Below are 13638 nucleotides of genomic sequence, written 5' to 3' on the forward strand. Positions count from 1 at the left end.
CAGATTTTGTGCTTCAACACCAAACTATAATTTAACATTAACTAGAATTTAATTATTAATATATTGCTTTATTTGATCAAATAATACAAATTGTTCAAAGTACATATTTTTAAATCTACATGTAACTTGTGTATTTTATTCTATATATGATTACTTAATCATTTGTTTAGTTAAAAGTATTAGTATTGTTTATAAGTATATAATTCATCAAATTATTTTGAACACTTATTTAATAAATATTTTATATATAATATTATATAATATAAATATTAAATATTTTTTAATTTACTAAATATTTTGAAACAAGACATGGATATGTTTACACGTATATAACGATGATGCATTAAATTTTATGTTTATATTTATACGTTTTTGAATTTGGAATAGGTTGTTTCTTAATTAACGTTTTATTCCTCATATAAGGAAGTAATATTTCAGGAACCATAATTCGAGAATGTTTCGTTTGGTGTGTTTCACAAAGTGCAATTAACATACGAGGTATTGCACAAGCAGTTCCATTTAGAGTATGCACATGTAAGCATTGACCATTTTGTGTTTTGTATTTTATGTTAAGTCGTCGTGACTGATAATCTGTACAATTACTGCAACTAGATAATTCTCCATATATTTTTTTTCCAGGCATCCAACCTTCTATATCAACCTTCCTAAATTTAATAAATTAACAAATTAGAAAATTTCAATCATATACATATAATGTGTAGAATGAACAAATTCAGGTAAATTTAAAGAAAATGAAACTACGTTAAGGAAGTATGCAACCTCTTAAAAAAGATTGAAAATTTGTTTGCTTATATGTACAGAATATTGTGATAGCAGAAGTATTCGAAATACAAAGAATTTGTAAAATTATAACAATTTTGCAGCATAATATTGCCATTCTTTATATACCTATATGCGGGAGCTCCTAAATCATGAGGTGGCATATCAATTACTTGGAAATGTAAATTTAGAGATGAAAATAAATTTTCTTGAATTTTTTGAAGTTCCTGAAATTGATCCATTGACTTCTCTTGTGCAGAGCATACAAACATTTCAACTTTTGTAAATTGATGAACTCTAGTAACATACAAACATATTGAAATGCAATAGTCAAATTATAATTTAGGATATATTGATCAAGTTTCAACAGTTGCATAATAATAAATTATATTAGTAATACTTTTTGTAACACTAAAGAGAATAAGAAAAGTTACCTGTATATTCCTTTTTGATCAGACACACTAGAAATTTCTGCTCGGAAACATCTACTTACAGCAGCTAATTTTAAAGGTAATTCTTCAACAGAAAATGTATTATTCATAACATAATAAGCTAACGACATTTCTGCTGTTCCAGACAAACTGTAGTTATCTCCATAAGATGGACTTAGATTATATATAAGGGTTCGTCCACCATCTGATAACAATCCACATCTTTCTATAATATTAGTAGGAATAATGTCAGGAACAGAAACAATTTTAAAGCCGTTCTTCAATAATTGTTTAATTGTGTAATGAACCAATGCTTCTTCTAAATCTGATAAATCTCCTATAAACATATATCCCCTTTGACCTATCAAAGGACCAAGAAATTGGTGTTTCAATAAGTTTAATTTCGTAGTCAATTCTACAAAATCTTTTGGTTCAAAATCAAATTCTGGTTTATGACCATATTCTCTTAGCATCTGTGGTTTATCACCATAAGATAATACAACTGGATCTGTTTGATTCGGTATTTTACTCAATTCATGCAAGAAGAATTGTTTTAATTCTGGTTTTTGTGACAATTCAAGAACCTTGTCAATATCTCCAACACCTTTTCTTGCTGTTATATTATTGAAAATATCATCTCGATTAACAGGATTGCATAAATAGTTTATATTATACTCAGGTTCTGGAATACATTTCATTAAGCATGTATCATTTTGTATGCATCGTTTCTGAGTCTGTAATGAACCCCATATATAACAAATTATAACTTCTTAAAAAACATTTATCAACTATGTATAAAAAAATATATTTTATAATTTACCAAGAAATGTGTATAAAGTCGTTGATTCTTAACAAAACGGTGAAATCCTTGTTTAAACGACATTTTAAAAATTGATAAATATCAGTTTTACATACGTATCTATTAGTTGCTGTTGATATTTATATAACCTAATATATGTATAAACATGTAATTGTACTTTTCACAAACGTAATAACAAATACCGTCGTGGTATTACTACCATTACTATTTTAAAATAAGAAAAGATAATAACATTTACTACATTTATAATTATACTATTGTCATCAATTGTATGACCGGTTTGTGGAACAATTTACAATCTCTAGCGTTACCCACATTCATTCTCACAATTTATAGCAATATACACTTAGCTTTGTTGATAATTTCTTAAGTATTAAGATTAAGACACATGTGAATAGTCTTAAAACAGTATTACATATTAAATAAATATTACAATATTAAATCAATTTATTTAAATCGTTTCTTTACATAAGTTAGGTTATATACGATTTACACGAACAACTCTTGGATTATTATATTACTACACAAGTATTTGTTAATTTATTTGAAAGTAAAAATAGTAAGTATCACTAAGTTTTTATAAAACATAAGAAATAAATAGTTTAATTATTAACAATACAGTTTTAATGTAAAATTAATGTTAACCTTTTTCACCACTCACTTTTTACTATAAAGCTGATAGTAAGATTTGATGGCATAAATCATGTTATACGAGCTTAAATTTGTAAATAATAATTGCAGATCGTTATGGGTCTCCGTATGCTATCAAAGAGATGGTCTTCTCTACGTTATCTTCTTTCCAATCATCATGAGTTTAAAGACAAAACTAGAAATTTTAAATATTTTGGAGTCGGTGTTTTCACAGCTGTTGTGATTTACAATACATCTGGAAAATCTATTTTAGCAGCACAAAATGAAATAGATATTACAAAATTTATGGCAGAACCCATCACTGATATTAAGGATTTAAAGAAAAATAATAATATGAGGAAAAAGATGGAGATATTAGTAATGAAAACTCAAACAGACTTCTGTAAATCTTTAGAATCATTAGAAGAACCAGATTGTCATTTTAAAACTGATAGATGGACTAGAAAAGAAGGTGGTGGTGGAATTACTTGTGTTTTACAAGATGGAACTGTATTTGAGAAAGCTGGTGTAAATGTGTCTGTTGTTACCGGTACATTACCACCAAGTGCTGTGCAACAAATGAGAGCACGAGGCAAAAAAATGCAAGAAGGTCCTGTCCCATTCTTTGCAGCTGGTGTAAGTGCTGTAATACATCCTCGCAATCCTATGGTTCCCACGATACATTTTAATTATCGTTACTTTGAAGTTGAAAATTCAGATGGTACAGTTCAATGGTGGTTTGGAGGTGGTACTGATTTAACACCTTATTATTTAAATGAAGATGATGTGAAACATTTTCACAGTACTTTAAAAACTGCATGCGATAAGCATAATCCATCTTATTATGCAAAATATAAAAAGTGGTGTGATGATTATTTTCTTATTACACATAGGGGAGAGCGTAGAGGTGTAGGTGGTATCTTTTTTGATGATCTTGATGAACCAAGTCAAAATGAAGCATTTCAGTTTGTAACATCTTGTGCAGAGGCTGTAATTCCCTCTTACATTCCATTAGTAAAGAAACATAAAGATGATGGATATGGATATGCTGAAAGACAATGGCAATTATTGCGTAGAGGAAGATATGTTGAATTTAATTTAATATATGATCGTGGTACAAAGTTTGGTTTATATACTCCTGGTGCCCGATATGAAAGTATATTAATGTCTTTACCCCTATCTGCCAAATGGCAATACATGCATGAACCAGAAGCTGATTCACAAGAAGCAAAACTTATCGAAGTGCTAAAAAATCCTAAAGATTGGTTGAGTTTGTAAAAAATATCTCTCATCCATCAAAGGTAGAAATGAAAAATTACTCAGCAAGAATATATTTATGTTACCTCGTATTAAAGTAGTATAATAATTTGTTCTTTTTTTATATTTCATATATCTGACAAATTGATATAGATACAAAAAATATATTATTGTATAAAAATACTATACAATACAATTAAGATTCTCTAATATAAATCATGTAATTCATACATTAATTACTTAAGAAACTGGGTGCTAAAGAGTGTCAAAGTTGATATATTCTGTATGAAAGTAATATTTATATACAATGAATATGTATAATATGTATACTATTGTATATATATATATATAATGTATTTTTAAACATTATATAAGATAATTTTACTGGAATAATTGTTGATTTACACAAGTACTGTTTAATATACATATTTATTTATATTAAAAGTAACACTGAAAACTATGTACAATATACAAGATTTAAAAGTAAATGCATAAATTATATGATCCTTGTACATATAAATATATAGTACACAATATAATTATATTATAAATACGATATAATCTCATTTACTTGTTAAAATATTCAGTCTTAAAAACACACTTTATTAGCGGCAGAAGGTATTAATATTCCGTGAGAATATTTTTAAAAGCGATATACAATATTACGTCATAGAGTAAATTACATAAAATATTATTACAAATAGATCAGTATAAAAGTATGTATAAAAAGGAAACGAATGTTAATGACTATTTCATGTAACTATAATTATATAAATTTCGATTACTTCTTACCTAACGAAGATGTATGATTATAAAATTAGGTGAATTGGTTTTAAATAATAAATGTGGTTATTAACGTTAAAAATTCATTAACTATGTATATACACCTTGATGAGAATAAAAACATGTTCTAAAAGTCATTTAAGATGTACATTTTTCTTATGTTTTTATATAAACAAAAATATATGGAAGATATTTGGCATTTTTGGAAAAGTCATTAGTAGAAGATAGAATATTTCCTATATAAAGAATAACTTTTGTCGTTGTAGGAACTATACTTTATAAAAGCAGCGACATAATGTAATAAGTCATCAAATTTCTTAGATTTAATAGGGTATAGCTATTATCGTTAAATTATGTTTGCTTTTCCAAATATTTTTACTAAAATAAATGTTATTCGTTACATGTCAATAAACAGATTTGATTAAACGCTTGTTTCCTTCTTAGCAACTTGTAGATAAATGTTCTGATTTTTCAAATAAAATTTACTGATCTCAGCCTGTTGTATACTATTTAAGTTTGTATTTTTGTTTACATTTTCTATTTCATTGTTGGAATCAAAGTTTTTTACAATATTGCAAGGACTTGATATAAGTGATCTAGTGTCAGTTAAACAATTGATAGTCTTTTCTTTAGACTCTTGTGGCACATTAGTGTGATTTCTGTTAGATAACGTGATTTCAGTAGGAAAACAAGAATTGTATTCCTTTGTGCATGCATTAGAGACACATTCAGCGTTTATTAAAGATTCATACTTAAATTTCAATGGTTCCTCTAAGTTAGGTGTACTTTCACTATTGAAGTTCTTTTTTTCAGAAAATAATTCAAATTGATTAAGTGATTTTCGTGAAGCAGAAACCCGATTAAACAAAATTGAACTTTCAGTACATTGTGCGTTTATTAATAATGATTTCGAATGTTCACAGTTCTTTGAATTAACGAAAGATGTGATGTCATTTAGTGAGTTACAATAATTACTTCTTAAAGGTTTCGTAGTGTCTACTGGAAGACAGAACATACTATTAGAATGAGATATAAGTTGTAAGTTACTTTTTGAGTGCCGTTGTCTTGTTTCATGAGATTCATTCATGCTTTGACATCTTTTCCTTACAAAATTTTCTTCTAAAACCGTTTCTGCAATTTCATAAATTTCTGGTAAATTATGATCACTCTTTTCACTGGTCATTTGAGTAGCTGATTCTATTTCAGAGCTGTATTCTAAACTACATTGTTGTGAAACATTTCGCAGATGTTTCTCTTCATCACTTTTAACATCTACATCTGACTCATGTGATATAGTCTTTTGCAATCTGCAATTGTTGTTAATTTTATTGACATTTCGAAGAAGACTTTCTTGGCCAATAACAAACCGCATTGGAACATTTCTCTCTTCTGACATGCTACCACCGCTATCCGAGAGAATGTTAACGTTCTTAGAATCCGTTATTGGATTCAATTCGACATGTATATTTGTATTATTTACTTTTGCACTAGTACTTAGAATAGTTTGACCTATATTACTTTCTAATTTTGCAGTAGATCGCGGTGCAGACATACAACTGCCAGCGTCACTAGTAGCACCGCCATCACCTTGTTTCCTAGGACCAAGATTATTATTCTTTGTATGACGGCGTTGCTTCCTAAAAAACTTCCTAGCAACACCACTTTGATGTGGGTTATAAAACATTTCAACACAAGTCGGTTCAGTATATGTTGTAACAGAATTATTAGATCTATATTGTTGACGGTGTAATACAACTAAATTTACATTTGCCATTTTTCTAACATCAGGCAAGGATTCTCGATTGCTTAAAGCATCTGTAAATTTAAATGCATTACACGTTTGAGATCTATTCGTACACCTCGACGAATTAATAGAATTGGAGTCAGATGTTACTTGAATTGCCTGAGAATTAGATAACGGTGGCACCAAATGTTGTGCTAGAGGATGCGTTGGTATTACAGGATTTGTATCAGAAATGCTTCTTGTTCTGCAACAACGGTTTTTTCGCTTTTGAAGCCAGCAACTCATCTTCAACCACTCTGATTTAACATCGTTTCGTACAATTCCATAAAAAAAAAGTAGAAAAATACCAAGCGAACTTGAAAAAAGTGAATATAAAATGGAAAATATGATTTCATCAAATAATATGTATGAGCTGAATGGCTTTGCGGTCGCTGCTGCTGCAGTGAACCATGATATTAAATATAAAATAAATACAACAATTTGGCCTTTTAATTGTCCTATTTGAGTGTGTTCAGAATCTACAATATCAGACGATACTGGTGCACTGTGCATGCTATTTCTATTCATAGGCAGATTCGTGCTTGGTTCTAATAATTCTAAATCCATGTTTTCTGTACCTTGTGTACCTTCAAATGATTGAGCAGTCACATCTTCATTTTGAAGTGCACATTTAATAAGTAAATAAAAAATTATTAAATATACAATTAAAATTGCTGCTGGAAGAAATAGTGCAGCAAGAGCAGGACCTGATGTAAGAAAGCAATAAGAATGTCCTGCATATTCCTGGAGATTGATTGCTCCAGATATACCACAAATTATCATAGCTATACCCCAGCCAACTAAATAAATGCCTAGTAATGGTTTTGGTATTGGTTCATCTGACAGTTCATTATTTTGAATGTCTTCAAGGTCTGGTTTAGAAAACTGATTATACATATTGCTGCAAATAAATTAAGTTTTTACATAACGTCGTTTAACAACAATGCAAATATAATCTATAAAATGCATTAATAAAGACTTTGATCTGAAAAAACTAGGTGTCTTAACTAACTTGAATACCTCAAATATCTCGCTTATTGTTTCTTTTAGAATATAAAAAGTAATTACCTAGCAGTTGCTGCCATCCATAGTAGACAGCACAAAGATAAGTAGTGAAGTGTTAAGCCAACTCCTTGACAAATTTGAATGTTTTCTGTTTGATGAATGCCAACAGTATAAGAGAATGTTAGTAATGCTACAGCAAACCAAGTATTAATAACACAGTGTTTTGCTTTTTTTGGCATAGCAATCGATGTGTAACAAATAATATATGTTACAAAGATAATAATTAAACATGTAATTGTCACAGCACTTCCAATATATATCGCAGGATTTGAGTATTTAAACTTTGCTCCAAGTAAACTAAAAAAGAGATAAGGATGAAATTCAAAGAAGATATCGAGGCATTATTAAATACATACCTATTGGTGCTTCTATCAAGATAAGAAATATCTTGCAGAAGTCCATAATATCCTAATCGATTGCAATGAAATAATATTAAATTGTTTAATTCACTTCTTAAATGACAACCATCGCTCGTCCAACCACCTGATTTATCAAGTGTTTCATCCCAAACCATGGGCTGCAATCTTTTTGCAGAATAATAATAAGTCGGTATTCTTAACATAACATACACAGGTTCAGTTAAATTTTTTACCGATATTCCAACTGAAAATGTTTTAATTTTATACACTATTACTTAATTCATGCATTTTTCTATGAATATATATTATCCATACATACATAATTTGCTTCCAATAATACACGATGTAATATCCATATTATTATTGTTATTAGGAAATTCATTGTTGATATTATCACTAATAGGAAATAATTTATTATTGCTATATGCAGAGATCATTAATTGATGAGTAATGATTTCTTGTGAGTATTCTAATAATGAAGCAGGCAAATGTATCGAAGCTTCTATTATTTTGTCTTTTGTATTAATTGGAGTACTTCTATTGTTTGTGGTGCATTGTAAGAATTTTGAATCGGGGTCACCAACGAAAGCAACATTGGAGTACCATGTACATATTAACCCGGAAAAACTGTTGCGTTTTATCTTAAATTCTTCTAGAGCCATGTTTTTTCTGAATGATTGTATTGATGGAGTATACTGCACAATTTTTTCCACTGTTTTTATAAGCCTTGTGCATGACTTGAAAGAAAGTTCGGCTCGTTTTAATATGGTTTTTGGCAAATTACTCACAGAACTAATAATATCAAGTAATATAGTACCAAGATCCTTTTCTTCAACTAAAAAGTTCAAGTATTTTTCTATAGTTTGAGTTATAAAATTTACTTCAATAGGATCAGTTACTTTAATGTCTTGCCCTGTGTAATTTTTAAATTTTTTGGCAGTTTCCAATAAATTGATCTTTGCAAGAGAAAGATTAGCTTTAGAAAATTGTTCTAAGCTTTTTGTTGTCTGGGATATATAAGGACACAGTTCTGTATTTAGGCTTTCCCAATATCCCGTGTTGTTGCAGTGATAAAACGCTTTTGAAGGCATTTGCATTGAACCTGAGAAATGATTGCCTTCACATGGCAGTTCTGCTCTCCATCCAACCACAGTTTTTGGCCATGTGTAAACACCCTTATTGCTCTTAGTTACTGCAACACATTGATTTATTAAATATTTATTTGTATCAGTATAACAGTAATGGTTACTAGTTTCAGGGATGAACCTGCATCCTTGGATTAATGGATATTTGTAAAGAAAATTGTCACAAAATTGTCTGCAGTCGCTCAATGAGTACTCCTTTTCTTAGAAAACTTCATATCTAGAGCCCTTAATCTAATCATTTATTGAATGCTTACTAAAATTTCATTAATTTATATCTTGAAAATTATTTGTTATAGAATATTTTAACTTCAAATTTTTTTCCTACAAATGCTGATTAATATAAATATGGAAGCATAAAATCACCTCTGAGAACAGTAACCATTTCTTTTGATACATCTTGTGCGTATAATGTTTTACCTGCTAGAGGACAATAACGAGTTTGATCAGAAATGACAATCACAATAATTGATTTTGTTCTATTGCCATTCACTGAAAGTAATAAACAATTCCACTGCCCATTATGTTCTTCTTTAACTGAAATAATACTAAGTGAACTGAAAAAATAGTGATATAACTATATCAATGTACACAAATATATAAAAATACTAATTTATCTTTGTATGAAATATTAAATACCTGTCTACTATTCCACTGTCTTTAAGATATCGATTATCAATTTTAATATTAGATAAACTTTTTTGTGGATCTGAAAATGCATTTAAATCCACAACATTAGTAGTAGTGTTAGGATACCATAGCCAACTCAATTTTGCATTTTTATCTTCCGTGATACTTGGAGCTCTACACTTTAAAGTCAATGAATCTCCAGCAAAAACGACTTGATTTTGGATAGGTCGAAGTTCTATTGTAGGAGGTGCCCATTGGCATTGAATATTTTCTGAATATCTTAGTTTTTTTACGAATTCTCCTTTAATATTTTCAGGAGATGTACATTTTGGAGCATTACTGAAACATCGAACACAGTTTATTGCATATCTATGAAAACGAAAATAAAAGTAAGTTTTATAAACAAATATATATTACATTAACTTGACAGAACTCTTATGAACCCAATCACTAAACCAATATAATTCACAATCACATTTCCATGGATTACCAGAAAGATCTCTAAAACAGAACATAAAGTTGAACTTCCTTAGATAGAATATACTTAAATTATTATTATTACTTCATTCTAAAGATTAATACTAGCAACTAAGTCAAGTTCATGGTCTACATTCTAAGTAAACTCAAAAAATTTAATAAAAAGTACAAGTGTATATATATGTGTGTATGTATGTACAAGTGTATATTATCATTTTTTACATTGTACCAATAAATGAGAAGCAAAGTAAACTACTATTATATTTACTTGACAAAAAATTGAAACTTTCAGATTATAAAAGTTTCTTTATTAGAACATAGGTATGACTACACCTAGTTGCTAGAATCATTTTTTATATTATTTCCCTTACTTACAATTGTTTTAAGGATTTAAGACGATAAAAAGTGCCTTCCTTTAAAGATGTTAACTTATTTTCATTTAATTTCCTAAAATATTTGAACAAATTAATACCTTTCTGAATATTCTTAAATGTAACTTGATGTATATGAAAATATTTAGAATGATTAAATTACATAGATGTAAAAAAAAAGTAAAGAACTCACTTACAAATGTTCTAAAGCCAGTAAATCATGAAATAATGATGATATCATGACACTTATGTTGTTTCTTGATAAATCACTAATAATTAAAGAAACAATGTACATATAAGGTACATATAAAATATGTAATAATATATGAGTAATAAACTTACAGTCTTTTTAAATTGGATAATTTTCGAAATGCATAAGCATCTATGGATAAGATTTGGTTCTCACTTAAATCTCTAAAATTCAATAAATATAGTATTAATAAACAATATTACATAATACAGTTGTTATTAACAAGTTAATATATCAAAGTGACATCACCATTTTTGTGAAACTTTAGTAGAAAGTGTTTTCTGACTACTGTGAAGACAGGATTTTAATAAAAGATGCAGTATATACATATTTTGTTCTTTTTACCACTATAAAAATACAAGAAAATAGATAAACATTTACTTTGAAAATTCATAAGAAAATTTTGCTGTTAATATATTACTTAAACAAATGGAATTATTTGAAATCGGATATTTAAATTATTCTTCTAGTTTTAACAGTTTCCAAATCATTTAACCAAATAATTTACTTTGCGATATAAAATATTCTTTTGTCTTTGTCACATCTCTGTTAATATAAAGCTATATTTATATAAGTTGCAAAAACAATTGAGTCACTGTAATGGTTTCTTGTTAAAAGATATTACCTAGAGGTAAGAAATTACTTTCTATCAGTTTCATCAAAATAAGTTTATATCTGTTAATATGGATAAAACTTTTATATCTAGTAAAGTATCTACAGCAAATATTCTTACAGTCTTTCTAAATTTCCAAGACCATTAAAACAACCTTCGCCAATATGAGTTATGTTGTTTTGTGATAAATCCAAACGTTTAAGATTCGTTAAGTTTTTAAAAATATCAACATCAATGTCGAAAATATTGTTTTTACTTAAATCCCTGTAAAATATTATTTTATAAGTAGTGAAAAAATGTATACTATATATTATAGTTTACACATTTGACACATATATTTATCATGACAAAATACTCTTTGTGATCTTACAGTTGCACTAATTCCAAACTGACACTATCAAAATTAATGTTTTTAATATCCTGCAATTCATTGCTACATTTAACACGTAACCATTCCGCCTGAGCACCTAGTTTGCAGGTACAATATTGTGGACACGTTTGTACTGTTTTTCCTCTTGCTTGGGTTAAAATTAAAAACACAAGTGCAGTTCTCATCATTATGGAAGACTTTTACCTATATAATAATAGAACCAATTTAAAAGATTAATATAAAATCATGAGCATCAAATTGTTTGTACACAATACGTTTACAAAGTAGTATTTTTAACATCAAAAAACAAATATATTGAGCGGAGTAATTATAACTTCTTTTGTTTACACAGTGCAGGCTACACTATCAACAAATACATAATTTTCACTCATAAATAACTATTTATCTCATAAAAGAACAAAGATAAAGTAAATAATTTTTGTTAAAGTGTACAAAATACAGTTATAAATCGAAAGTTACTTACAACATTCACGATCACGATAACAATTGTATTTGTCACATCCTTGTATTGTCAAACTTTACAGGTTTTTCTCACATATTGTCCGAAACTGTTTGCAAACATTCATTGTAAATGATCACAGGAACACGAAAGTATTGTCAGAATAAGTACCGGGATCTCTATGAATTACTATCGGCTACATATGCAGAAAACTTTCGATACCAGCTCTGTCTTTCGACAGATTTGAAGCAAGCTATGTTGCGTGGGTTTTGGGGGATATTATACAGTTCGTTCACGTTAAAGATATATGTATATACATACATACATACACTATACACGGTTGAACACAACACAGAACACAATACAGCACGTACAATGTATGTACATACATATGTACATCTACTCTTTTATATATTCCACTGTTTCTCTTTGAAAGCACTGGACCACACTGGACAGTACGTATGTACCACATTCCCATCTATAATATATGGTTTCATGGTGCAGATTGCAGCGACACATATGTACATAATATCGTTCTGAAATTAATCTTACTGTTGGTACCAAAAGGGTTACACCTAGGGATTTTACCACAAGAGACGTCCTATGATTGTCCCACATTTCATTGAACAATGTATAAAAAATAGTATGTAAACAAAATTTAACTTATGTCGCAATGCTTGATGTCCTACTTTTATTATCGCTCGTATATTCCGTACAGAACACGTTGACTCTAACTCCCAGGTGTTGAATTGTTATATGAATGAGCGTACAAAGGGGAACCCCGTATTAATAGGGATATTTGTTCATTCTCGAAGTAGAATATTTGATTATTCTTCGAGCGAAATAGTAGTTCTAAAACTAATTCATGATGTACAATACAAACTTGTGTACGCATTCGCATATAAAGACAAAGGTTTATTTTTACTACAATGTTGCTGCTACATGTACGAAAAATGTACAAGTCCATCTTTGTTTCTGCAAAAAGCAATCGAAGAATGGCTTTCTTTATTCTAGAACGTATTTCAAATGAATAGACAATAAGGACCTTTATTGTATAAGAAAAAATAGAAAACAAACTTTTATTTTATCGGATTAAATATTCATGTATTCCTTAAAATTTCAAACGGTAGATTTCGATCGCCAGTTGAGATTATCAATTAAAGTAGTCATCTTCTTTTAACAGGATGTTATCTTGTAAAAATTGGTAACGGAACGGGTTCGAGAACTAGTTCCCGACTCTGTCCACAATTTAAATATCCTGGGGTTGTATACGGTCCAAAGTCTTCCTCTACGAAACCTAGGGCATCTTCGACAGATTTCCCTCAAGTAAAAAAAAGTTACGAATGCCTTGATAGAGGAATTAAATTAAACGCAGAAAATAATGATTCAAATGAATTTTTTAATTATATACTTATTG

General features: G+C 28.8%; 3 protein-coding genes across 4 annotated transcripts; 1 reads left to right on the plus strand and 2 right to left on the minus strand.

The window, feature by feature from the left end:
• Nucleotides 1–47: 47 nt before the first annotated feature.
• Nucleotides 48–2172, minus strand: SerRS-m (Seryl-tRNA synthetase, mitochondrial). The gene is made up of 4 exons (XM_033470905.2): nucleotides 2032–2172; nucleotides 1215–1945; nucleotides 910–1077; nucleotides 48–665 (listed from the first exon to the last, which is right to left on the minus strand). The coding sequence occupies exons 1-4, from the start codon at nucleotides 2092–2094 to the stop codon at nucleotides 344–346; spliced, it is 1284 nt and encodes a 427-aa protein (XP_033326796.2). The 5' UTR covers nucleotides 2095–2172; the 3' UTR covers nucleotides 48–343.
• A 278-nt stretch (nucleotides 2173–2450) lies between these two features.
• On the plus strand, nucleotides 2451–4838 carry Coprox (oxygen-dependent coproporphyrinogen-III oxidase). The gene is made up of 2 exons (XM_033470906.2): nucleotides 2451–2590; nucleotides 2773–4838. The coding sequence occupies exon 2, from the start codon at nucleotides 2779–2781 to the stop codon at nucleotides 3937–3939; it is 1161 nt and encodes a 386-aa protein (XP_033326797.1). The 5' UTR covers nucleotides 2451–2590; nucleotides 2773–2778; the 3' UTR covers nucleotides 3940–4838.
• A 214-nt stretch (nucleotides 4839–5052) lies between these two features.
• On the minus strand, nucleotides 5053–13447 carry Remo (Remoulade). 2 transcript variants are annotated; one of them, XM_076518747.1, is made up of 13 exons: nucleotides 12246–13447; nucleotides 11762–11965; nucleotides 11512–11655; nucleotides 10871–10942; nucleotides 10726–10797; nucleotides 10533–10604; nucleotides 10098–10181; nucleotides 9690–10019; nucleotides 9471–9607; nucleotides 8228–9100; nucleotides 7906–8152; nucleotides 7553–7846; nucleotides 5053–7385 (listed from the first exon to the last, which is right to left on the minus strand). In XM_076518747.1, the coding sequence occupies exons 2-13, from the start codon at nucleotides 11947–11949 to the stop codon at nucleotides 5123–5125; spliced, it is 4776 nt and encodes a 1591-aa protein (XP_076374862.1). In that variant the 5' UTR covers nucleotides 11950–11965; nucleotides 12246–13447; the 3' UTR covers nucleotides 5053–5122. The 2 variants fall into 2 exon arrangements, with proteins under 2 accessions (XP_076374862.1, XP_076374863.1); XM_076518748.1 differs by lacking the exon at nucleotides 10726–10797.
• Nucleotides 13448–13638: the final 191 nt, after the last annotated feature.

This window comes from Megalopta genalis, chromosome 2 (assembly GCF_051020955.1).
Source record: "Megalopta genalis isolate 19385.01 chromosome 2, iyMegGena1_principal, whole genome shotgun sequence".
NCBI classification, from domain to species: Eukaryota; Metazoa; Arthropoda; class Insecta; order Hymenoptera; family Halictidae; genus Megalopta; species Megalopta genalis.